The sequence below is a fragment of the Microtus oregoni genome, unplaced genomic scaffold (genome assembly GCF_018167655.1).
Source record: "Microtus oregoni isolate MIOR12 unplaced genomic scaffold, Mior012 000003F_ref0000135, whole genome shotgun sequence".
NCBI classification, from domain to species: Eukaryota; Metazoa; Chordata; class Mammalia; order Rodentia; family Cricetidae; genus Microtus; species Microtus oregoni.
In genome coordinates, this window is record NW_024543062.1 from 13,703,875 (window position 1) to 13,731,140 (window position 27,266).

Consider the following 27,266-nt stretch of genomic DNA (forward strand, 5'->3'; position numbering starts at 1 on the left):
CTTAGTAATAAATACTGGCTTCATTCTCATGGCAGGTGGTACTTCAAAAATCAGCCTACAAAACCCTCTAAGTGTTCTTGCCTACACTTTTTGTTTACATCGCTACCAGGCTGGAAGAAAGAAGACAAACCAAGTAAACCCAGATGCTTTATTCTGTAAAGCACATATGCACATACTTCAAACACAGAAAATCAACGAGGGAGGGACGCCATTACAGATCAGCTAGTGACCATCATGCAGCAAGGGACGGGAGATGGATCTGCTGCCCTTGAGTCCCACAGTGCCTGCAGGAGGGTCAAAACACAGGAGGCTTGGTTCCTATGCACTGCCAAGAACACAACAGAAACACCAGGTTCCAAATGATGAGAACTTACAAATAGAATCAAAACTGATTCAAGTCATACCGTATGGTGAAAGGACAAAAGGAAAGAGATCAATATGATCTGAAACAACCATTCACAGGAAGTCACTGACTTCTGACTGCAGCCCCAGTCTAGGACACCTGAGGATAAGCCAGTGCTGCTGGGGTCGTAGTCTCCAGTGGCCCAGGCTGATACTCCAATCCTGAGGTTTACCAGCAAGGAGCAGCTGAGGACCAGGCCTTGTGTGGAACCGCCCCACAGTAACAAGTTTTGTAGATGTGTCTCCAGGCCCCTAAACACAGTAACACCCTTCTCCCCCACCCATCCACCTGTCCACCTGCTACGGTGAATACTAGGTTTGACAGTATGTATCTGGCTCAGGATGGGTGACGTTCCAAGCACTTTGGCACTTCCTCTCCGCAGGCCCCTGTTCCTCCCTCCCACCCCAACAGATCCCAGCCACTGCCTGTCACTAACAAGGGTGACTAAGAGGAACACAGCTGAGCTGAGCAGACCAGTGGAAGTGACTCCTCTCATTTGTCTTGCTCTACTTCTCTGGGTTTTATTATTCAGCAGCTTAACCTGGAACTTGATGGTCCCGATGACAGATTTATATCAGCCAAATCACGTGGCTTTTTCTTCATCCTGCCTGACAAGGATCTCATTTAAAGACTAATTAAATTCACACATTAGCCAACTAATAAGCAACTCACCACTGGTTTAAAAAACAAAAATAATGCATCATATAACTACAGTGATTAACAATCTTCAATTTAGAAACTATTGTTTTCCATGTAGAATGCCTGGAAAAATCTCTACGCCAGTAAGGTTCAAAATCCATCGAGTTAACTCGAATTGAGACAGACTATAGACCTACAGTTACAGGACTAAAGTGCTGATGGACATTTTTTTTTTTTTAAGAAATGAAGATGTGTTTTCTTTTCAAAAAAAATTATTTTTGCATTCATTTTTGTACAACACACACCTCCAGAAAGAAAATGACTGCTTTGAGAGGCAGAGGATCAGTATGGAGCCCAGGCTGGTCTTGAGCTCGAGATTCTTCTGCCTCAGCCTCCAAAGTGCTGGGCATACATGCATGCATCCCCACACCCAGCAAGGCTGGAACACTGCATTGGAGCTGTTAAGGCAAAGAAAGCGTTGATAGAAAAACTGAAAATACAAACAAAACGGAGTGGAAGAGATGATGGCTTTTTAAATGGAAACAGGCAAAGGATAGAGAAACCAGATGATCAAAATTTCCTATGAAAAATGCTTCTGGTACTGCTCAGTCAACAGCCATCAGCACCTCACGCCTTCTTTCAGACCTCTCCACCAGCACCGTTTCCACATCACACAGCTCATAACAGCCATTTCCTTCTGGAGATGTGTGCTGTACAAAAAAGGAATGCAAAAAAGAAGTTAAAGAGAAAACATCTCCTTTTCTTTAAAAAAAAAAAAAAGAGGAAAAAAAAAAAAAAGAAGGAAGCCCTCCTGTTTGTGACTATTAGACCAAACCTTCATTCTCTGAGTGCTATGCCCTGCACTGTGAAGTCAGCCCCATGTGCCTCTACTACACAGCTACTTCATCAGGAGCAGACAACAGCAGAGCACTCAAGTTCCTAGCCGCCGGTGTGCAAAATGAAACTTTGATCTTCACTACGTGACTTTTAGATGCATAACCTTTTACCTAGGACAGACGAACACGTCTCCCCTAAACAGAGGAATAGTAAAATGTGACTATTTTTTTCTTTAAAAAAAAAAAAAAAGCTTCCTTGCAAGCAAACAGAAAACAAAGGTATTACTGCTGTCACTATGATCATTAAGCCACAGACATGTAAGAGCCACAGGAGGGAATGGTGGCTTCTGAAATGCAGTATCCTAACAAAGGTGCAAACCACTTCCAATACTGAACACATCAGGCTGCAACAAGAACCACAGCAAACATCAGCCCACTGGCACTGGAACATGACCTCAGCTCGGGCAAGACCCCCACATGCCCCAGCACTATACAGAAGGACCTCCTTCCCCCAGTGAGGGTGACGGGTTCAGGCTGCATTCAGGGCAAAGCACGTGCATCACAGGACCAATTTCCAGATCAATGTTTATAAATATGTACAAATCAGTTACAGGCACTTGAAATGTCTTTGGCTGGAATAACCCAACATTGCAAGATCGTGTATTCACAGAGGGGCCAGGCCCTGGCCGGTTCAGCAGGCAATGATCATGGTTCTTGGTCTCTCAGAAAATGGAGAGCTGTAGGATTAGGCATCAGCCAAAGCCACCTAGAAGACAGTAAGCAGACAAGTCAACAGGGAGCTTTTGGCACCTAGCCCAATACCACAAGGTCGTGCTGACTGAACACGTATTATCTTTTGGCAAGGGAATTAACAAGACCTTAAGGAGACCATCTCACCTCAAGGAGGCAAGAAAGAAAACCTCAGTTTGTAAGCAGTGGCCAACCTGTAAAACCACTTGTGCTATTTTTATTTATTATTTATTTATTCATTCATTTTGATGACAGGGTCTCACTATATAACTCTTGCTGGCTTGGAACACTCTATGTGGACCGGGCTGGCTTTAAATTCACTGATTGCTTTGCCTTTGCTCTGCCTCCTGAGAACAGAAATTTAAGATGTGTGGACCACCTTGGATTTGTTCTTTGAGACAAGGATTCATGTAGCCTCAGCTGGCCAAAAACTCACTATGGATGACTTCAAACTCATGATCCTCCTGCCTCAACCTCCCAAGTCCTGGGACTGCAGGCATGTACCATCATGTCTGGTTTATTTGGTGCTGAAGACTGAACCTATGGCTTCATGCATGTGAGGCCAGCATTCTACTAACCAAGCCACATCTCTAGCCACAGGAAACAGCCCCTGGCAGGCACTCTGCTGCATGACTCCTGTGCTGAAGGAAGGACTGGAGGTAGAGAGGCACCCAGGAACTCTCCAACAGAGATTTCAGAACAGCTATCACGATGTCAGGACCCCCCTTTTTTTTTTTCTTGAGAAAGGCCTGTCACCAGGAGCCACACAGACCCACCCACTGCTCACCTTCTCAGGACAAAATTCAGGATTGTTCTGACGCAATTTGCTAGGTCTGCCTTTGATAACTGCATAGCAAAACATCGTTATCACCATCACGAAAAGGAAGTAACTGGTGTGCATGAGATGCAGGTTTATTAATGAACGGTCGTCCTAATGAACAAAAGGAAAGAAACCAGACACATATAGTCCATTAATAACAACTTTTCAAACATCAGCCTCTGTGCTTGCAGCAACTTCATTTGTGGTGCTCAGAACTGAACCCAAGGCCTCACACACACTAGACAAATGCTCTACCACTGAGCTACATCTCCTGCCCAATATTAATTCTTAAGCTTGAACAGGCAGTCCCTCCATTTCTCTCCAAAACCAAACTAGGTTTCACTAGTTAGACTTGGAGCTTCTGTGCGACCTTGTTTAAGGAGCAACCACTGCTTCTTCTACTGTGGCTTCTGTACCTCACACTGCCAGAGCCCCACCAGCCTATCTTCTACGGGGAGGGCTGCTCTTCTCTGGACATGGTCCTCGTGATCCCACAGAACAGCTTGTCTGCTATCCTCACCTGTGCGTCTCCTCAGATGGACAGCTGGTACATCCCACCAGACAGCATCCCTTCTCCTTCTGTTTTTACTAAGTCCCTGGCTCGAAAGGATCAGGCTGGCCTCATTTCTGAGACTGACAGGCAACCACAGGAGGAGGAGTGTATGAGAAACCCTAGCTACCTCCCGTGCTCACAGCCTCAAAGCAGAGAGTGGATTAAAGTCTTTATTTTAGAGACAGCCTCACTCTTGACTACAGCTTGACCTAGAACTCACTATGTAGCACGCAGTGGCCTGGAACTCTTCTTGTTTCAGCCTCCCAAGTGCCCAGATCTCAGGAATATATACCAGACAAAACAAGGTTTTCTTCCCCTTAGGATTTTGTTTTCACTTATGTGTGTAAGTGCCATGTGTGTACAGGTGCCTATGGAAAGTACATGGGGTCCTTTGGAGCTGGAGTTATAGGTGTTGTGAACTGCCCGATATGGGTGAACTCTGGTCCCCCTGCAAGAGCAAGTGCTCCCAGCTGCTGAGCCATCTCCCTAGCCCCAGTCTTCTTAAGGGACTGCTTTATAGTGGCCTGACACAGGTAGTGAGGGCCCTCCCTGCTGGAGGAGACAGGTGAATGCACGGCAAGGAAGGCTCTGGAATCTCAACTCCTCATCATGCGGCCTTCCCCTCCACCCCACGCCTGAGCTTCCAGGCAACCAACTTCTAGAAGTGGATAGGGAAAAATAAGAAATCCATGCAGCACACTCAGGAAGGAAAGCAAGGGTACAAATCACTGGTGTGGCAAACTGTAACTGCTGACAGCAGAATTAACTGCTTCCTCTTTCCTCCAAAGTTAAATGCTATGCAGGCCCCACTATCAAGTCAAAGACACATCCTGGACCAGGCATGGTGGCAAGGCTTACAGTCCTAGCACGCAAGAGGCTGAAGCACTCAAGAGGATCACGATTTCCAGGCCTGCCTGAGCTACATAGTGTACACTGTCTAAGACAAAGCAAAGATTGCCTCTTCCTATGAACTGCAGTCTCCTTTTTGCATCCTACTGGCAGATACTCTGCATGTAAGACCACAGAGGAATAGTGATTGCAACGGGTTACAAATGCAACAGATCTCAACATATCCTGCTGAAAAACACACAAAACTAAGGATCAAGGCTTTTCTTAACCACAAAGGTACCATGATTTTCACAGCTCTACTGTCTAGTCTACCAAACCAGGTGGAAACCTTAATTGGCCAGGACTGAGCAACCCAAGATGTAAACATTCATACACTCATAGTTCCAGGATGCATCTCTCTCTCTCTCCCACACACACACAGAGTCACAGTCACACAAACAGAACTTGTTTCACTTACATCTGGAACAATAACGGTGAGTTTGGGATTTAAAGCATGGTAGACTTTTCCGATGGCGCCCTTATAACACCAGAAAGGATTGTAGTCTTGAGCATATTTTGTGTTGGCATCTCTGGCAGTTGTGAAGATCTTGTACCAGAGTGTGGCGTTGCTGTATGTGTCGGGGACACAGTGAGGTGGCTGACTACAGGGGAGAAAAGGAAGCCAGCTCAGTGACTTGAAACATTTATTTACACGCAGCCCCTGGCAACACTGAACAGAGCAACATAACGAAAGGAGAAATAAGACGTTTTTAACAATTACCATAATTCTCTGGGATAAGTGCTATTATGTTTTGATGGTCTGTTGTTATTCGTATTTTGAGACAGGATCTCAATATAAGCAGAGGCTGGCCTACAAATGCTAGAATTACAGGTGTGCGTCAATACATCCAAATGTTTTGTTTTTTGAATAAACACATAGGAAGCCAGGCATATGGTTGCATACCAATAATCCCAGAATTCCAGAGCCTGAGACAAAAAGATCAGTTCTTGCCAGGTATGGTGGCGCATACCTTTAATCCCAGCACTCCAGCGGCAGAGGCAGGTGGATCTCTGGGTTCAAGGCCAGTCTGGTCTACAGAGTGAATTCCAGGACAATCTCAAAAGCTACTGAGAAACCCTGTCTCAGTCAAGAGCACTGGCTGCTCTCCAGAGGTCTTGAGTTCAATTCCCAGCAACCACATGGTGTCTCACAACTCTTCTGGCCTGAAGAACACTATATAAATAAATCTTTTAAAAAAAATCTAAAACAAAAATTAATTTCTGGGTCACAGATGAACAGAAGCTTTCCCCTTAGGCAGCTTTAATCACAGGTCACTCTGGAGGGGCCTGGCTCCTTCCTGTGCCAGTATGACTCAGCAGGAAAGGCATCTGGAGAGCGGCCGCATCGTGTTCACTACCTTACTCAATCACTAGCTCTGGGACGGGGCTTCTTTCTGGTTTGGTTTGGTTTTGTTGAGACAGGAACTCATGTACCCCAGGCTAGTCCTGACCTCACCATGGAGAGGAAGATGCCTTGACCTTCTGATCCTCCCACCCAACCCTTCCAGTGCTGGGACTATGGTGTGCCCCACCACTCCCATTTATTCTGCGTGGGAAATGGATCCCAGAACTTCATGAATGCTAAGCAAACAACCCCAGCCCAGCACATTTGTATATGTAGAAGTTAGGATTTCAAATTAAACTTAACAGTCCTGGAAGCCAACATGATGGCTCAGAAGTTAAAGGTGCTTGCCACTAAGTCTAACAACTTGAGGTCCACCCCTGGAACCCACACAGGAGAGAACTGACTCCTGCAGGTTGTCCTCTTGGTCTCCACTTACACAGTGACAGGGAAGACTCCAGAGGCAGCTGTGAGGGTCATGCAGGCTGTGAACACCACCTGCTCACAGTGGCCATGGAGGGCACAGTCATCAGCATTCCAGGCAGCAGGCAGGGTGAAGGTGATGTTGATCTCTTCGTGTGCTTCCCTGCCTGCAGAAGAATTAGTGGCTTATTGGTGGGCACGAGCAGAAATTCAGACTGTTCTCTGGTACTCCAATGAGTCTGAAGTCAAACTCAACAGCCACCCATTGGCCTGCATACCTGCTCTATGGGATTTCTGGAAGCTACAGTCCTGATCTGAACAATGAGACCTGATTGACTAGTACAGCTCACAAAGGCTACTGTGTTTCAGTCACGATAGAGAGCCATTCCAGAGCCCAGGCAGGAACAGAGTTGAACAAACTGAGTGCAGTAATTTTCTGTACCAATGTATTACTTCATTCAAAACCTACCATGCCATGAATGTGACCCAAGCGTCTCTGTACATGTACACACATACACAAGCAGAGAGCGAGAGAGAGAGACAGAGACAGAGAGAGACAGAGACAGAGAGAGAGAGAGGAGAGAGAGAGTGAGCAGAAGTAGCAGGTCTAATAGACTTAGGGAAGGCCTTGGGACCAGAAAGTGAAGTCTGCACTGAATCAAGATGTTCTAAGGTCATAAGAAGAAAAGGGTATGTTTGCTTCCTGGAACAAACAGGAGTGGTTTGTACCCTTACTATTATGGCATCAACTTTCCACTCTTAATAGCCAAAGGCAACAGGTAAGACCTCACCAGCCCCTTGTGGTCCAAGGGACCAAAGGTTTTTCTTCCAAGGCTCAGCCGGCCCTCAGGATGAACAAAGCCTTTCCAGAGTCTTCCAGCTTCCACTTTCAAGGGCTCCCAAGCCTTGAAAGGCTTAGCACATACAAGCAGGTATGGCCATATGCCACGGGATATTATTATTATTATTTAACGTGGTAGTTTGAGTGAGAATGGCCCCCATAGGCTCAAATGTTGAACACTAGTCCACATTTGGTATAAGTATTTGGGAAGGATTATGAGGCACAGGAATAGGATTTAAAGCTTAAAAGCCTCCTCCATTCCCAGTGTGCTCTCTGCCCCCTGCTTTTGATCACGAAGTGAACTCTCAGCTGCTGCTCCAGTCCCTGCAGCCCTGCCTGCTCTACCATCAGTCATCATAAAGTCAAACCTCTGAATCCTTAAGCCCAATTAAGCTTTCCTTTATAAGTTACTCTGATCATGGTATTTCATCACAGGAACAGAAAAGTAAATACATTTAACAAATCTCTAGATAGCATTTCCTCTGTGCCAGCAATTATTTTAAGCACCTTGTAAGTATTAATTTATAGTGAACTGTCTTAGTTAGCCTTCTATCGCTGTGATAAAAACAATTTGGGTAGGAAAGGGTTTGTTTGTTTATATCTCTCAGGTTGCACTCCATTGCATAGCAAAGTCAGGGCAGGACCTCAAACAAGGCAGGAACCTGGAGGCAGGAGCTGTGCAGAGACCATAGAATAGAACTGACTACTGGCTTGCTCCTCTTGGCTTATTCAGCCTGCTTTCTTATTGAACCCAGGTGTGCTAGTCCAGGAGCGCCCTCACACATAAATCACCAACTAAAATTAACCCACAGGCTTACCCACAGATCAATCTAGTGGGAACATTTTCTCAATTGAGGTTTCCTCTTCCCAGATGACTCTAGGTTATATCAACCTGACATAAAACTAGGCAGTATATAGCCGGGCGGTAGTGGCACATGCCTTTAATCCCAGCACTTGGGAGGCAGAGGCAGGCAGATCTCTGTGAGTTCAAGGCCAGCCTGGTCTACAAGAGCTAGTTCCAGGACAGGCTCCAAAGCTACAGAGAAACCCTGTCTCGGAAAAGAAAAAAAAAAAAGAAAAAAAAAAACAAACAAACTAGGCAGTATATAGACTTTAGCTGCTGTCTGGTTTATCTTTTACAGTACTGGCAACTGAACCCAGGAACTCAGACATGCTAGACAAGCCCTCAACAACCCAATTCCTGTTATTTTTGCCTCTTGTATGACCCCCAAATTCCAAGGGTCTGAGGTTTTTTCTAGTTCTTCCTGAAAGTTAGCACATTGCTAAATAAATGGTGGGCATTTAAAACTGTGCAGACCTGGGGCAGGACAGATGCTCGGTGGTTAAGAATCAATTTACAGAACTCATATGGCAGCACACAACTGTCTGTAACACCAGTCCCAAGGGAATCCTGTTCTCCTGGCCTCCATGATACCAGGCCACACACATAATTTACTTTTTTTCCTCAAAGACAGGGTTTCTCTGTGTAACCACCTTGGCTATCCTGTAACTCACTCTGTAGCCCAGGCTGGTCTAATCACAGAGAGATCCATCCACCTGCCTCTGCCTCCTGAGGGCTGGGATTAAAGTGTGCACCACCACCACCAGGCTTAATTAATTGAAAATTTTAAGTTAAGAAAGGGCCTGAAAGAGCACTTTTTTTTACATCCACAAAGCCTTGGTTCAAATTTCAGCATCATAAGCAATATTAAAATAACCAGCATGACAGTGCAGTGGGCCAAGAGCAAGGAAGTCCCATGGTGAAGGAAGAATAGTCCTGGGAACCCACGTATAGAAAACCAACTACCGGGGAACGACCTCAGACCTTACATGTTACTGTACATACACACAAAATAAATAAAAATGGCAACATATTACAAACCCCAGAAGAACACACCTATTCATAGATGTTTGTAAACACACTGTGTCTTGAGCAACATGGTATTATGGTTCCCACATAGTTCAAAAACTGAGTAGAATTCCTGACTCCCCAGACTTAACTACTAATTTTGCCTGATGCTGACTGATAACATCGACAGTCAATCAGCACATAAATATTCATTATCATAAACAAGGAGAAATACACAACAGCAAACCCACTGACTGCTGTGTGCCACTGTCACTGACTGGACAGATGAACTGCGCACACAGTGGTGACTTAGCAAACTAAGATGTTTTAAGTGGACACTCATGACCCCACTGCAATCAGAAGCTGGCTACAAAGCTATCACAGAAAGACTGTAGAATATAGTTCATTTTGAGCTTCTACAATGTTTTTGTGTTTTATGTGTCGCAGACTGGCCTCAAACTCAATACTGATAACCTTGAACTTACAATCCTCCTGCTTCTACCAAGGGCCACCAAGTCTTTTTCTTTTAATCCTCTAGGCTTTTTTTTTTCTTGTTTTTTTGTTTTGTTTTGTTCTGTTTTGAGACAAGGTCTCAGTATACAGCCCAGTTGTTCTGGACTTGCTGTAGACTAGATGGCCTCAAACTTGCATAGATCTGCCTGCCTCTGTCTTTTGAGTGCTGAGACTAAAGGTATGTGCCATTGGCTTTTTTGTTTCTGAGGCAGAGCCTGAAACTCAAATCCTACTGCTTCACTCTCCACAGCTGGGATTATCACTGCACCAGCACGCCTGGCCCATGGCCTTCATGACCTAATACAGCATCTTCACATTTGCTTAGACTTCTCTTGGTTTCAAATAGAGAGCTGGAGAGACGGCTCCAGCTAAGAGCACTGGGTGCTCTTGTAGAGGTTCACAATCATCTGTACCTCTAGTTCCAGAGGATCTAAGGCCCTCTTCAGCCATCTGTAGACACCAGGAATACACATGGATGTACATACATCCATACAACATTTATACACACAAAAGTTTTCTTTTTCTTTTTCTTTCTTTTGGTTTTTCAAGACAGGGTTTCTCTGTAGCTTTGGAGCCTGTCCTGGAACTAGCTTTTGTAGCCCAGGCTGGCCTCGAACTCACAGAGATCCGCCTGCCTCTGCCTCCCGAGTGCTGGGATTAAAGGCGTGCGCCACTACCGCCCAGCTTCACACAAAAGTTTTCAATAGGGGCTGGAGAGATGGCTCAGAGATTAGGAGCATTGCCTGCTCTACCAAAGGTCCTGAGTTCAATTCTCAGCAATCACATGGTGGTTCACAACCATCTGTAATGGGGTCTGGTGCCCTCTTCTGGCCTGCAGGCATAGACGCACACAGAATATTGCATACATAATAAATAAATAAATTAAAAAAAAGTTTTCAATAATAAAAAAAATTAAAGTATAACTGGATATAAAGTATAAAGTATAAATTAAAGTAAAACCTATGCTGGTCAAAGGTCAATTATACTGAGGTCAGAAACAGACCTTGTACCTTGAAATTCTCTCTCCTTTTCCTCCCCACTCCCTCTCCCAGTGCTATAGAGGAAGCCAGGGCCTCACACACACACAAGCTCTAAGACTGAGCTGTCCCTCTGGACCCATCAGTACTGACTCTGAGAAGCTTTTGTTTATTTTAAATTTATGTGCATTGGTATGAAGGTATCAGATCCCCTGGAAGTGGAGTTACAGACAGTTGTGAGCTACCATATGGGTGCTAGGAATTGAACCCAGGTCCTCTAGAAGAACAGCCAGTGATCCTGACCACTGAGCCATCTCTCCAGCCCCTCTGATTGTGTATGGCCAGGTGATGGTGTGCATACCTTTAATCCCAGCACTCGGAAGGCAGCAGTAGGCAGATCTTTGTGTTTAAGGCCAGCCAGGTCTACAGAGTGAGTTCCAGGCCAGCCAGGAATACAAAGACAAACCCTGTTTCAAACAACAAACAAGAGACTGCGTATGATGCTTTACAACCCAACTGAATGAAGGTGCACAGCAACCACTCCTTCTGGACCTGAGTAAGTCCAAGTCTCAAGAGGAGAATCACTCACAAACAAAACAGAACCCTGAGTCTATCTCAGTTGCTGCCTAACAGCTCTGAAAGGGAAGAAGCTGACACACCTGAGAGTCCAATCTGATGTCCAAGGATGGTGGAGTACAGGTGTGTGACGTTTCGAGAGTACCCTCCAAAGGGCTTGAGAGGGTCCAGGGTCAAGGTAATAGCAACTGAGATATTGATGGGGCCTGACTCCTCCAGGGCTTGGGGCGGCTGAGTGGATGATCTGGCCTGCCCAATGGTCATGGTGCTCTCAGGGGTGGTGGTGTCATTGGAGAGATGCTTCAGTGTCTCGTTCTCTGATACACACAAGTCCAAATCATTAAAGCGCAGCAGAAAAGTATTCCAATCCTTCAGCAAAGTAAAACAGAGAGACAGATATGAGGCCCCAGCATCTCCAATGCAGGAATAACAATGATCCTTAACTGCTACCACAGGACAAGAGGAAAAAAGTGACTTGACAGTGACTGTCCCCAGTCATAACACACCACCATCCTCACCTGCAGAACAGGGTGATGTAATCACGTTAGCCCTGGAAACCTCAACTGCACACTCTACACATTATCTGAGAATCCAGCAGATTATATGGAAGAGAAAACCAACTAGCCTCAAGATCAAACTCAAAAAGGGATCTCGATGGGCTGGAGAAATGGCTCAGTAGATAAGACAGCACTGCCAGAGATTCCTGGCCCCACAGGGCTGCTAGCACTCACTCTAACTCTAGTTCCAAGGGACCTGACGCCCTCTCTTGGCACTGCACACACATGGTACCGACATAAATGTGGGCAAACATCCACACACATAAAAGAAAAGTAAATAAAGGAAAAACAAAATAGGCTGTGAGAGCTGCCGAGAACTCGGTGGTTAAGAACACTTGCTGCTCTTACAAAGGAACCAAGTTCGGTTCCCAGCACCCACATGGTATCAACAATGTGTACCTCCTGTACCAGAGCATCTGATATCCTTTGTTCTCCTTGAGCACATGATACACATATTTACATGCAGGCAGACACTCATACACATAAACTAAAAATAAATATTATAAAAAAAAGATGGATCTCTGAGTTCCAAGACAGTCATGGCTACACAGAGAAAACCTATCTAGACAAAAACAAAATCCAAAACAAAACATTTTTAAGATTTATGTATTTATGGCTGTGTGGTGGTGGCTCATGCCTTTAATCCCAGCACTCAGACTCACAACATCTGCCTGCCTCTGCCTCCCAAGTGTGGGGATTACAGGAGTGCGCCACCAGCACCCGGGGTTATGGGTTCAGCACAGCATCTCACACACGTTTCACTATCCACTGTTTCCGCTCATTCCTTCTCTACATCCTCTGACCACTTCTACATGGTGCCCTTGTCAATAGGACCCCTTATCTAATAAAAATACCATCTGTACAAATGAGAAAGGCAGAAGGTGGCTCTGCGTCCTTAAATGTCCCAGTAACAACTTCACAACCATGGAACATGACTCTCAGAAGAAGTGGACTCCCTAGCTCAAGCACTCTCTACATGGCCCAGGATAGCCCCGACCTCACAAGCCTCTGCCTCAATCTCCCGTTGTTGTATCATAGAAGTACGCCACAATTTACAGCCTTCTTTTGACTCAGGTTTTGTTTTATAAATACACTATCCCAAATGCATCTATTTCTCTACTGAAATAGTCTACACGAACTGTACTACTATTTAAAACGACTACGTAAGCCGGGCGGTGGTGGCGCACGCCTTTAATCCCAGCACTCGGGAGGCAGAGGCAGGCGGATCTCTGCGAGTTCGACGCCAGCCTGGTCTACAAGAGCTAGTTCCAGGACAGGAACCAAAAATGCTACGGAGAAACCCTGTCTCAAAAATCCCCCCCAAAAAAAAACAAACAAACAAAAAAAACCACTATGTAAGTATACCCTAACAAAGCATTCACAAGGAAAATGACAGGAAATTCTGTATAAATACGTATCTTTTGCTGGATGGATCTGTGCATTTGAGAGGCAGAGGCAAGAGAATCTGGAGTTTAAGGTCAGTATATGCTACATGAGACCCTGCCTCAAAACAAACAAACACAACAACAACAACAAAAACACAAAAAAAAAACCTCTAGGTGTGGTAATACACACACATAATAGTATCCCAATATTTTTCATAAAGCTGAGGGAGAAAGATCACTTCAAATTCTAGATCAGCAAATATATAGTATGTTGTAGACCGGCCTTTGCTTCACTAGAGTGAGACCTCAAAAATAAAAAAGAGCTGCCCCCACTTAATACAAGGTCCATCAGCACGAGTGGAAATTAGGAGTATACCGTACCTCGGCCATTTCTGGAGACTTAATTTCCTTGATCTTGAAGAAATAGCCCAGGGTGAGAAAGGCGATGGCCATGGCGCTGACGCTGATCATGAAAACCACCAAGGGCGGCCGGCTGCTGATGTAGAGCTTCAGGTTCTCCAGGGGGTTAATGCTGAACATGCTTCTGATCAGCTGCGACCTGGAACAGACACAGCACATGAACGGTGGCCTGCCTGCACAAGGGAGCTGTAGCTCTCACTTCAGTTTCATATAACAGTATTGTGGGGCAAAGGCTGAGTCTGAGTCTCAATGAATTCATTCAGAAGACTAGAAGGAGCCAGGCATGGTGGTGCACACCTATGGCCCCAGGAAATAGATCAGGAGTCAAAATGTATCCACAGCTAGTAGCAAAGCCAGCCTGAAATATATGAGCCACTGTGTTTTAAAACAAAAACAAAAACTGGTGTGGGACAATTGTCTGTATTCTGTCAATTATATTTTAAATAAAAGCTGATTGGTCAGTAGCCAGGCAGGAAATATAGGCAGGACAACCAGACAGGAAGTAGAGGCAGGTCAATGAGAACAGGAGAATTCTGGGAAGAGGAAAGCTTGGTCTGCAGTCCTGATCCAGTCACAGAGGATGTGACTGCCTCACTGAATAAGGTACAGAGCCACGTGGCTAACACAGACAAGAATAATGGGCTAATATAAGAGTTAATAGCCAGGCGGTGGTGGAGCACACCTGTAATCCCAGCACTTGGGAGGCAGAGGCAGGCGGATCTCTGTGAGTTCGAGGCCAGCCTGGTCTACAAAAGGAGTTCCAGGACAGGCTCCAAAGCTACAGAGAAACCCTATCTCGAAAAACCAAATAAATAAATAAATAAATTATAAAAGATATACTCTTTTTTAAAAAAAAGAAAGAGTTAATAAGAAGCCTGAGCTAATGGACCAATCAGTTTACAACTAATGTAGACCTGTGTGATTTCTTTGGGACTTAATGACTGCAGGGACCAGGCAGGACAGATAACTCAGTCAATAAAAACCAAAGAAAAGGTCAAGGGGGAAGGGTGGAGCTGTTAGCTCAGTTGGTAGAGTGCTTGCCTGGCATGCACAAAGCCCCAGGTCCCAAACCAGCACTACATAAAACAGGTATGGTGGCACACGTCTTTAAGACCAGCACTTTAGAGATAGAGAGGCAAAAGAATCATGAGTGCAAGTTTATCCTTGGCAACACAGGACCAAGCTCGGCTACAGGGCACTCTCTTATCCACAGAGTACATCAGTATTATTAGACTTTTACCCAGCGATCTGACCTGCAGAGGTACGCAAGTGCTCTACCACTGAGCTACAGCCCTGGCCTCCAACGCTCTTGGTTCTGGACACTTTGCTCACATATTTTAAATTCTAACTAAGCTGTCTGGGACCTCTCTTTGGTGTCATAGTTAGTTACACTGTTGAAGAACAAGTGCATTAGTAGTATTTCTTCTTTCCAAATCCTTTTATCTTTTTTTACTACTTAAACGAAATAGCAATAATAGCTGTAATAAAATTCTTGCCTCACTTAAACTTTAGCAAAAATGCTTTGTAATGATTCACTATTAAATCTGGGACACAACATAGGCTTCTGATGGGAAGCTGTGCTGGCTAGTTTTATGTCAACTCGCCACAAGCTAAAGTCCTTTAAAAGGGAGCCCTGACTGAGAAAATGTTCCCCATTAGACTGGCCAGAGGGCAAACCTGTGGTGCATTTTCTTGACTGAGGATTGATGTGGGAGGGCTCAGCTTACTATGGGCGGTACCATCCCTGGGCTGGTGGTCCTGGGCTCTATAAGAAAGCAGGTTGGTAGCCGGGCGGTGGCGGCGCACGCCTTTAATCCCAGCACTTGGGAGGCAGAGGCAGGTGGATCTCTGTGAGTTCGAGACCAGCCTGGTCTACAAGAGCTAGTTCCAGGACAGGCTCCAAAACCACAGAGAAACCCTGTCTCGAAAAAAAAAAAAAAAAAAAAAAAAGAAAGCGGGTTGGTCAAGCTATGAAGAGTACTCTTCCATGGCCTCTGCATTAGCTCCTGCTTCCAGGTTCCTGCCCTGACTTCCCCAAGCGATGAAGTGTGCCCTGAGAGGAATAAATAAACTCTTTTATCCCCAAGTTGCCTTTCGTGATGGTGTTTTATCACAGCAACAGAAGCCTAACTACAACAGAAGACTTCTTGGTTCTGGGTATTTAACCCAAGATCTCTTGCTTGCTATGGATCTACTGAATTCAGTCAAATACTACATTCCAATGGATGCCACTTGTGCGATGTCCAAACCATCAGTTTCTGCCTTTTAATCTGTTGACACAAATAATCTGATTAATCTTTATCATGCTGATTTCACTGTTTGAATAATTTGGGCCTGACTGAAGACTGAAGAGCATTATTTTGGTGCTTGGGAGTGAACACAGCCTCACAAAGGCTAAACACCTGTCAGATCACAGCTATACCCCAGCCCCAGATCAGGATTTTTATTATTTAACTGTAGCACACCTTCTGTGTCTGCAACTCTAGTTCCAAAATCTTAACCATGACTAAAAAAAATAAAGGTCTAACTACTGATCTGCTTGCCTAGCAGTGTTTAAAATAGTAAAATATTAAATTAAAAACAGCCTGCTAAGACCACTCAGGGGGTAAAGGTGTCGCCTTGCAAGTGTAGTGGCTGAGTTTGACCCCTGGAGCCCACATGAATGTGGGAGGGGAGAACTGACTCCACAAAGTTGTCCTTTCAGCTCCGTATGCACACCACGGCAAGCACACACGCAAATACAAACTAAGTTATGTGACCGAAAATAAAGAGAAATGAAAATTAAAGACGTCAGTAACACTATGTAAGAAACTCTCAAGAGTAACAGAGGCAAAACCAGATTACAACAGGGTAAGGAGAAAGTAACTACTTACTACATGCCAATGAGCTGAGCGCATAACTGCTTAGTATATACCGAATGGGTGTTCTAATCCTACCAATACTGCTTGGTGAGGATTCCTAGCCCTAGCTTTCTTTTTGTCTGTTTGGGTTTGGGGGGGTTTCAAGATGGGTTTTTTTGTTTTGTTTTTGTTTTTTGTTTTTTTGTACAGCTTTGGAGCCTGTCCTGGAACTTGCTCTCTGGACCAGGCTGGTCTCGAACTCACAGAGATTTGCCTGCCTCTGCCTCCTGAGTGTTGGGATTAAAGGCGTGCACCACCACCAATAGGCAGTATCTTACAGAAGAGGAAACCCAGTCAAAATAGATTAGGTAATTGACAAGGATGTATGCGGGCATGTAAGTGGCAGAGGCTGATTCTCTCGACTCACTGTTATCACACAATACCAGGGCCAGTATGAAGGCTTCACATGCTATGAACGCACCAACTACATCATTATGGACAATAACTTTAATAAGCACACAATTAGGCCGGAGCGGGGTGGGGGTGGGGTGTGGCGCACACCTTTAAACCCAGCACTCAGGAGGCAGAGGCAGGTGAATCTCTGTGAGTTTGAGGCCAGCCTGGTCTACAAAGCTAGTTCCAGGACAGTCAGGTTACACATAGAAACCCTGTCTCAAAAACCAAAAAAATAAAAATAAAAATAAACCATTAAGAACAAGTTTTGTGGTACTAGAAAGAAGGCTCAGCTGCTCTTCCAGGGGACCCGGGTCAGGATCCCAGCACCCCAGTGGCAGTTCACAAGTGTCTAAGATTACAGGCATGTGCCATAGGCGTGGGCCACAAATGGAATTCTACAGATTTTCCACAATCAAAAACCAGCCTGTAGGTCCACCATCCTACACTATGCCTCCCCCATCAGGACCATGTCTCCTCAGCTGTGTGTTCAAGAGGAGGGGAGCACCAAGGACGAGACGGAAGAAGCATGACGTAGTAAGTTGATGCTCTCCTGAACATGTCTGCACAAAAGCAAAGACTGAACCAGCATCGGTCTGGGAAAAATCACAGTTCCAGAGCTGTGGTGTGCCTTCAGTTTAATTTCCCGAATGTTAAACCCACACCTGGATCAGAGACTTGGAGCTGAATGCCTCAGTTATGTGGAAATCATGGACATCATCCCTTGGTTTGCTGTGTCAAACTATGACGGCAGACAAGAACTGACCTCATTCCCTAGCCTTGCCAAGCAGGCTACCACTATTGGGTTTCTGCACAGGGCCTGGTGGCACATACCTATCACCCCAACTATGAGGCTGAGACAGCAGGATCACAACCAAGCCATACTGAGAGTTACAGGCTAGCCTGAACTACACAGTGAGACTGTCTCAACAACAAAGAAAACACTTTTTTTTAAAGCCAGGCTTAACTGGCATGGTGGCGCACACCTACTATCCCAGAACTAGGGCTTCTGAGACAAGAAAATCGGGAATCTAAGGTCAGCATCAGTGAGCCTGAGCTGTCCGAGGTTTCATGACACCCACTCCCATCTCCAGTACTCCGAAGATTAAAACCAAAACAATACCGTTATCACCCTGTCAAGCGTGGCAGGCTGGTACACACCTGTATCTCAGAACTAGCAAATCTAAGCCAGGAAGATCAGTAGTTGAAGGCTGCGTAGGGAATTCCAAGCCAACCTAGATGGAAGATATCTAAGATGACAGCGCACAGAATTTCACTGCTTCGTGTTGGGTTTGTGTGGATGGGTGGCTCCCTCCCACCTTCTCTCCAGCAGGAGAATGTCACCAACAACCAAAGTCAAAAAAACTAAAACTGGTCGGTCGGTCTCTCTCTCTCTCTCTCTCTCTCTCTCTCTCTCTCTCTCTCTCTCACACACACACACACACACACACACACACAAACACTCACAAATGGAGAGTGGAGAGACTGTCGCGAGGGTTAAGAGCACCTGCTACCCCAGGGGGCCGGAGTCAGGTTCTCAACCCCCACCTCATCAAGCACCTAACAATGGCCTCTACCTCCAGTTCTAGGAACACAACGCCCTCTTCCGGATTCTGAAGGTACTTGCACTCACGTGCACAAACAGACACAAACGCAACGTTTCTAAATTTTCCAAAACCGAATCTTTTTTTTTTTTTCCTTCTTTCCTAAAAATTGCAAAGCACGTCCACTCAGCCGTATCCAGACGACCACAAGCCTTGGCTCCGGGAGCCAGGACTCTGCAGGCCTCAGGCCTCGGGAGGATGGAACGGGCCGGGAAGACTAGCGCAGCTGAAGCGGGCGGAGGAGCCCGGGCACCGCCGCGCACCGACCGCCCGGGGTCCTGGCCCCCGCGCCCGCTATACCGACCCCGACCGTGTCCCCTACTCACCGCCCCACACAGCGGCGGCTCCGCGGACGCCCGCGGCCTGGCCCCGGTCACTCGCGGCGGCGCGCGGCGGGTCCCGGGCTGCTCCGCACCATCCTCCCCGCCGCTCCGGAGACAGCGAGTGGCTCCCCGGGGCCAACGGGACGAGCCGGAGACAGGCCAGAGCGCGCCGAGGAGACGCCGGCTCCGCTCGCCCGCCGCGAACGCCGGCCTTTCCGGGTGAGAGCAGAAAACCACGTCACCACAAACGCCGCCGTGACCTGTGACACCCCGCGCGCGACGGCAGAGCGGCAGGGACAGAATTGCTCGCGCGCGGGGGCGTGGCGTGCGGGGAGGGGGCGTGTCTTTAGTTGGTTACCGGGCCGGGAAAGGTTAGGGACCGTGAAGGGTTTCGCTCAAGTTCGCGGATCGCGGTGAGCTTGTTCGGTTCCGTCCGGGAGTGCATCTGCGTGTGCAGTGCATGGTGTGTACCGGGTGAGAGAGTAAGGAGGGCACAATTTTCGTTCATTTCTGTTGGCGTTCTGGGTTGATTTTAAGACACCGTCTCGTGAATTGCAGCCCGGCTTCGCCATTTCTAAGGAACCTAACGTAGGTTCCAACTATGTTGCCTAGCCTGACTCCAAGTAATTGATGGGAAAAAACAATAATCTCAAAACTGGGTGTGGCAGCGCCTAACTTTCATCCCACAGCTCGGAAGCTCAGGCAGGCGGGTCTCTGAGTTGAAAAAGAAAAAGAAGAGAAGGAGGAGGAGGAGGAGGAGAAGAGGAGAAGGAGGAGGAGGAAATAGATCTCTTTCTCTCTCTCTCTCTCTCTCTCTCTCTCACACACACACACACACACACAAACACAAAACCCACATAAACAAAATGAAAGTATTCCCACAAGGCAATATGTTTTCGTAAAAGGGGTGAACCCTGACCCAAACCAAAGCCGATGGGCTGAACCCTCCTTAGCTTGCTGCTCAAGCCGCCGTGCCTGCCAATTACTGCCACGCTTCCCGGCTATCAGGCTATCATGGACTCGAACCACCAGGAACCGTAAACCAAAATCAGCTCTTTCTTCCATCAATTGCTTTGGCCATGGTGTCTTCTCACAGCAACAGGAAGGCTAACACAGCCCTCCTCTCCGTAGACACGACTGGTTTAGAACCTTCTGCACGGGGTCTCTATTGCCTCCCTGGAGAACGGGACATTTCATTATTTCATGTCTCAGTCCTCTGGAACCTAGTTGACCTTTGAAGAGGCAAAATATTTTTTAATCCCTCTGAGCACATTAATGCAGACCTCCAGATACGATTATTGAAAACTTGTCCACTTTTTTGGTCTTGTCTTTTTTTAGAGATAGACAGACAGACAGAAAGAGTGCCAGGGCAGGGCTTTCTCTGTAGAGTGCCTGCACTGGGGCTGCACAGAAACCCCTGTGTGAGTGGTGGTGGTGGTGGAGCGAAGAGATGGGAGACAAGATCTTGCTCTATAGCCATGGCTGGTCTAAAACCCAATATGTAAACTATGCTGGTCTCAAAGATCCACCTGCCTCTGCCTCCCATGTTCTGGGATTAAAGGCGTGCGCCACCACACTCATAGTCTTGCACTTTTAACTACCGTGTAATCTTTAGAAAATAGTTGGGCAAAAACCAAACACTTTAAACTTTGTATTGTACACTCATGTCATTTAAGCCAGTCTCTAAAATTATTAGAAAGAGCAAACCAATAACTTCATTGATATAAGAAGAGGTTTGGTATCAAAGTATTAAACTTTAAAGCTTAAAAGTTTTAATACCAGGGTTGGAAAGATGGCTCTGTAGTCAAGAACACCAGCTGCTCTTTCGGGAGACTCAGATTGGATTCCCAGAGCTTATAAAGCAGTAGCAACCATCTATAACTCCATTTCATCTGTGGTGCACAGACATACATGCAGGCAAAACTTCCGTACACATAAATTTTTAAAAGTTTTAGTATCGGCCAGGCGGTGGGGGTGCGTGCCTTTAATCCCAGCATCGGGAGGCAAAGGCGGGCAGTTCTCTGAGTTCGAGGCCAGCCTGGTCTACAGAGTGAGTTCCAGGATATCCAGGGGCTGCATGGAGAAACCCTGTCTCAAAAAAACAAAAACAAGCCAGGCAGTGGTGGTGCACACGTTTAATCCCAGCACTCGGGAGGCAGAGACAGGAGGCCAGCCTGGTCTACAGAGCGAGTTCCAGGACAGAGTTCCAAAGCTGCAGAGAAACCCTGTCTCAAAAAAAAGAAAAACAAAACAAAAACAAAAACCCTGAGACTGGAGTAGCTATTGAGAGTTATTTTAGGCAGGGAATCCTCTGTATCCTCTCCATGGTCTGACTTCAACAGTATTGTTACTTTTTATTTAGTACCTATTACCTAGCAAATATTGTATTGGTTTGAATGAGAATGGCCCCCATAGGCCCATATGTTTGAATGCTTGGGCCCCAGTTAGAGGAAACATTTGGGAAGGACTAAGGGTGTGGACTGTGTAGGTGTGGCCTGGATGGGGTGGGTGTGTCACTGGGGGAAGTTTGCGAATTTAAAAGTCCACACCAGGCCCCAGTATCGTCTCTCTCTGCCCATGCTTTGGATCGGGTTGTAAAGCTCTCAGCTACTGCCCCAGTGCCATGCCTGTCTGCTCCTGCCATGATCATGGACTAACCCTCAGAAACGGTAAGCAAACCCCAGTTAAATGCTTTCTTTTGAGTTTCCCCAGTGGTGTGTCTTCATAGCAATAGAACAGGTACCTAAGACAAATACAGAAAACAGAAAAGCAGCTAAAAGAAATGTAATGTGATGGCATCAGCCTGTTCTTTCTCTGTAGCCTGTGTTTGTCACTGTGACTGGAAATGAAAAACAAAAGCGAGGATCCTCAGGGTGCAAGGAAGTCAGGAGTGGGCCACTGGAACCAGATTACAAACATAAAGCAAAAGGAGTCTTAAGGGGAGAGAAGTTGGGAATTGTGCTGCAAGCCTTTAATCCCAGCACTCAGGAGGCAGAATGGCAGCTCTCTTTCTAAAGTCAAAGCCAACCTGGTCTAGAGTGAGTTCCAGGATAGTCAGGTCTCTAACATGAGCAACCCTGTCTCGAAAAAAACAAAACAAAAGGGGGGAGGGAGAGGAAGGAACTAGTTTGGAGACTGTGGGCTAGAGGAACAAACATTAGGACCCAGCCAAGCCAAGCATGGTAGCTCATGGGAGACTCTCTGCGGTTCCAGAGTGTCTCCAGGGCTGTGTTTTTATTAAGGGCAACTACATACAAAGACACTATAATCCTTAAGCCATGTTTATAAGGAAATCAAATGTTCTACTTGATTAATATCAGGGAGAACAAAGACGAGGAAGTACAGGAAGAAAAACATATGGGAACAGAACACCCTGTCCATCTTAGGAAATAGATCGTCGAGTTGGTAATATCTGTTATAAAGATCATTTCCTTCTGTCCTTAGAATGTCAAACGTCAGAGCACTCTCAAACACTGGGTGAGTTTCCTTCACAGATGAGGCTATAAAACGCATAAGCAGAAAAACCTTGAGATATCGCAGAGGTGGATCAGTGAGTTCGAGGCCAGCCTGGTATACAGAGTGGGTTCCAGGACAGCGACAGCTACACAAAGAAACCCTGTCTCAAAAAGCAAAACAAAAAACAAAAAAAAATCTAGCATTTTCTAGCTTTCTTGAGTTGAAAAGCCTGTCGTACAACTGTTTCCCTCTGTCCTGAGCGTGCCAAGGAGCAGGGTGCTGCTTTCAGATGGAGAATGTGTTTCTTTCTCATTAGGTTCAACTCCCTCTAGGGTGGTTCTCCTAGGGTGAGAACTCCGAGCTCAAATGCTTTGCCTTGTCCATCTCTGACTGACCCCCTCTCAGGTTGGGGTCCTATGTTAAGTGCTTTTTTAAAAAATTTTTTAAATAATTTTTTTTATTTATTTTTTTTAATTTTTCGAGACAGGGTTTCTCCGTAGCTTTTGGTTCCTGTCCTGGAACTAGCTCTTGTAGACCAGGCTGGCCTCGAACTCACAGAGATCCGCCTGCCTCTGCCTCCCGAGTGCTGGGATTAAAGGCATGCGCCACCACTGCCCGGCCTTTAAATAATTTTTAACGATTTATTTAACTTCATTTTTATGTGCATTGATGTGAAGGTGTCAGATCTTGTGGAACTGCATTTTCAGACAGTTGTGAGCTGCCATTGAACCCAGGTCTTCTGGAAGAGCAGTCAGTGCTCTTAACCGCTGAGCCATCTCTCCAGCTCCTGTTAAGTGCTTTTAAGAAACAGGCATGTCGGGGGCTGGAGAGATGGTTCAGTGGTTAAGAGCTCTGGCTGCTCTTCCAAAGGTCCTGAGTTCAATTCCCAGCAACCACATGGTGGCTTACAACCATCTGTAATGAGATTTGATGCCCTCTTCTGGCCTGCAGGGATACATGCAGGCAGAGCTCTGTATACATAATAAATTAAAAAAAAAAAGAAAGAAAGAAAGAAACAGGCATGTCGGTACAGTCCTCCAGTTAGCACGGCCAGAAGCAAGCCTGTATGAAATCACCAGGGACAGCCATGGAGCTTTGGATCCAGACCCTGTCCTCACTTCAAGCCAGAGACACCTCCACCCTCATCCAACCTCCAGAAAATCCCAGCCCCATAGAGCAGTGGCCGTTATGCATTTCATAACTGGATCTATACACGGACTTTTCTTAGATACCTTGGTGTTTTCTGCTTTGTGAATCCTATCCTAGGATCATTGCCAATACCAATTCAAAAGAGTGTCGATCACCTGAGCCCCTGTGGGCCAATGCAACAGAGCCATGGGACATATCTCTCCTCAGGGAGAGAGGGTCTGAGCACTCCCCTAGATGGACTTGAAATCTAAGATAAGCCATCAACTTGTTGGGGAAATTTTTGTATAAAGGGTACATTTCAGGACCCTAAACCAGGCCAGCAAGCACACCAGGGCAGGAAGTTCACTTGATAAAGATTTGATCTGAAGAAGAGACACCTCTTAATTAGAAGAGATGATAGTTCATCAAACAGCATGGCCATTTAATCTGTACTAACTTATAAAACTAACAGATGCTTTTCATTTGATCAGTTATAACTTGCCAAAAGAGAATCTCCTCGAAATTACTGTTGGGGAAGGGTTTTGTTTCTGTATTTTCAGGAGAATAAAGGCTTTCAGCTAAGGAATCTAAACACCACCAGACAAATGAGACATCTGAAGAAAACGGGCAAATCATCCAGAAAAAGTGTCTCAAAAAAAAAAAAAGAGTAAATTGGCCTATTAGTATATCACATTTCCAACAGGATAAAATTTCATAAATCTTCCCAAATGTTTGTTTCTGCTGTTGTCTACAAACATATATGCAAATGGTCTTGTTGTCACCGCCATCCCAGTCCAATTAAAGATTAAAGCTGGCTTTGGAGCTGGAGTATGGCTCTCTCCTTCTCTAAACCCAAGCATGCTTACTAAGTGAAATCTAAAACCTCTGTGTCATGTCAGAAGAACCACCTGATATGGGACAGAAGAAAAACAAAAAATTAAGGACTATTTCATTGCTACTAACCCATAATCCTTTGTTTATATACTGATTCTTTAGCAGCTTTTTTAAGGTAAGATATATTTATAATTTATATTTTTTATATTTTTAATATTATATATCTATATATTTAAATATATTTATATTTCATATATTTTTAATTTTTGTCGTGATATTAATAGTCATATTGAGTACTAACTAATTCTAGAAAAAGGTTTCATCTCCCTCCCTGTACATGATTTCAGGTTCGAGTCTCTCTCAGTTTTCTGCAGTGAACCATGAACACACCTCACAGCGATCTTGGAAGTCTCCAAAAGGAGGATGGGGCCCCCAATGACAATCCCTCCAAGACTAAGATAACACCACTAAGCTGAAAAACACAACCTAAAGATTGACTGTGGACTACAAACTGCTTAGAACAATCTCGAGGTGGCTAGCTGAGATGATCCAGCCTAACAGACTACTCTAGCCAGGATCTGAGACAAGCCCTACAGTTTTACATTATGTAGAGACTGGACTACAAATGATACAGCTACCTCTCCCAGGACTTGTAAATTAACCCCAATTTTTCTTTTCAGAATCTCCTAAAGGTGCTGTCACCCTCAGGCAATAGGAAGTAATTTTAAGAATATGATGCCACATTCCAAGGAGGTGGGGTGGGTGATTTTGGGTCACTCAATGAGTTATTGATATTTGTCATTGTTTAGGGGGACTGGTTACAAGTTGTTATTGGTGATGGTCAGGAAAAAAGATAAACAAAGGTAATTAGATTCAAGGTTCTTGTTTTGAGAAGAAAAAAAATGAGGATATATATATATATATGATAAGATAAAAAGGTAGATTATCAAATCTACTTTTAAAAGCAACTACTAGCTTTAAAATATTTACATTGGATTGGATTTTTGTATGTTGTATACAAATTTTGTATATTAATGATGTGGGAGTGATTTCTTTCTAATCTGCTGCTTTCATTGGTTAATTAATAAAGAAACTGCCTAAGCCCGTTTGATAGGCCAACCCTTAGGTGGGTGGAGTAAACAGAACAGAATGCTGGGAGAAAGAAGCTGAGTCAAGGAGTCGCCATGATTCTCCCACTCCAGACAGACACAGGTTAAGATCTTCCCTGGTAAGCCACCTAGTGGGCTACACAGATTATTAAAAATGGGTTAGATCAATATGTAAGAGCTAGCCAATAAGAGGCTGGAACTAATGGGCCAGGCAGTGTTTAAAAGAATACAGTTTCCGTGTAATTATTTCAGGGCATAAACTAGCCATGCGGGTGGCTGGGTGCCGGGGACGCAGCCTCGCCGCTCCTACTACAACATATTAATACACATTTGAGATTAATTTTGTTAGGACATTTCCACTACATTTCCACTCTTTTTCAAGGTATTTTACATATACAACTCATTTACCAATGTAATGCAAATCTATGGTCCTTGAAAATTATTATTACCAACTGTTTAGGATAATAAGGAAATACAAAATAGTAGTTAATCACCTGTTATAAACAAACTTGTAGTCACATTAGGTATGTTTTCTTGGTCAAATAAAGATATATTTTAGATAGACAGGTCATTTTCAAACACCTCAAAGATCTACAGAATATAGCATTTTTTTAAAAGATTTATTTATTTACTATGTATACAGTGTTCTGCTGGCACACCAGAAGAGGGTACCAGATTTTATTACAGATGAAGGGGTACCAGATTTTATTATAGATGGCTGTGAGTCACCATGTGGTTGCTGGGAATTGAACTCAGGACCTCTGGAAGAACAGCCAGTGCTCTTAACCTCTGAGCCATCTCTCCAGCCCCCCCAGAATATAGCATTTAAGATGTTTTTATAGCATAGGTTATTTTTTCTTTTTTTTTATGACAATGAGGCATGTCTGCTCCCAGCAGCACCAACCTACTTCAGAGAAGATGATGGGCACTGAAGAAATGCCACAGGGAGTTTACTTTCTTCATGGCAAAAGTAAGCCACTGGGCAACAAAATGCTCTTTCCTCAACTCGTGACAATATGCTGTCCTAATGGGACAAGAAGATCACAGAAGACAGTGACTGCCAAACCTTGCCGAGACAAGGCAGGGACAGTCCTTCAAAAACTCTGCCTCGGGGCCGGGCGATGGTGGCGCACGCCTTTAATCCCAGCACTCGGGAGGCAGAGGCTGGCGGATCTCTGTGAGTTCGAGACCAGCCTGGTCTACAGAGCTAGTTCCAGGACAGGCTCCAAAGCCACAGAGAAACCCTGTCTCGAAAAACCAAAAAAAAAAAAAAAACAGAAAAAAAAAACTCTGCCTCATAGAAAAGTCTGTCAGATATTCTAGGCCTGTAGGCCAAAGATGGATGCCCTAACATTGCAGAGGAACATTGGGTGACTGTCCAGACAGCCATCGGTTTCTGTCATTTCTCACAGGTTTTTTTTTTGAAGACCCTTGCTTACACTTCATGCTTACTCAGTTAATATTATTTCTTCATTGGGTCTCCAAGGTAGTTAAAGACTAGACAGTTATATCTTTCACTGTTTACAAGACTCAGAAAAGAAATATAAAGTATATAAGATTGAGAGATATCAAAAGATAGTTTTAAATAGTAGTGCAAGTTATGAAAGAAAGTAAATGAGGCACAAGACTTTGGACTTGCCAAGAGAGAATGGATATGGAGTATTTTCTCTGAATTTGTCAAAGGCAAATGGACTAGACATTGTGGATGTATTTACTGCCTGTATATATTGCATATGGTATTGTACTT

At 45.1% G+C, this 27,266-nt stretch overlaps 1 protein-coding gene and 1 long non-coding RNA gene across 2 annotated transcripts; one reads left to right on the plus strand and one right to left on the minus strand.

Moving 5' to 3' along the window:
- Positions 1-135: 135 nt before the first annotated feature.
- Positions 136-19,247, minus strand: Tmem248 (transmembrane protein 248). The gene is made up of 7 exons (XM_041648703.1): positions 18,996-19,247; positions 13,734-13,911; positions 11,494-11,779; positions 6,671-6,821; positions 5,308-5,491; positions 3,416-3,559; positions 136-2,644 (listed from the first exon to the last, which is right to left on the minus strand). Exons 2-7 carry the CDS (start codon positions 13,890-13,892, stop codon positions 2,624-2,626), a joined length of 945 nt encoding a protein of 314 aa, XP_041504637.1. The 5' UTR covers positions 13,893-13,911; positions 18,996-19,247; the 3' UTR covers positions 136-2,623.
- Positions 19,248-19,357: 110 nt separating this feature from the next.
- Positions 19,358-25,282, plus strand: LOC121446445. The gene is made up of 3 exons (XR_005974057.1): positions 19,358-19,455; positions 21,593-21,661; positions 24,758-25,282. It is a non-coding gene; the product is annotated as an uncharacterized LOC121446445 (long non-coding RNA).
- The last annotated feature ends 1,984 nt before the right edge of the window (positions 25,283-27,266 follow it).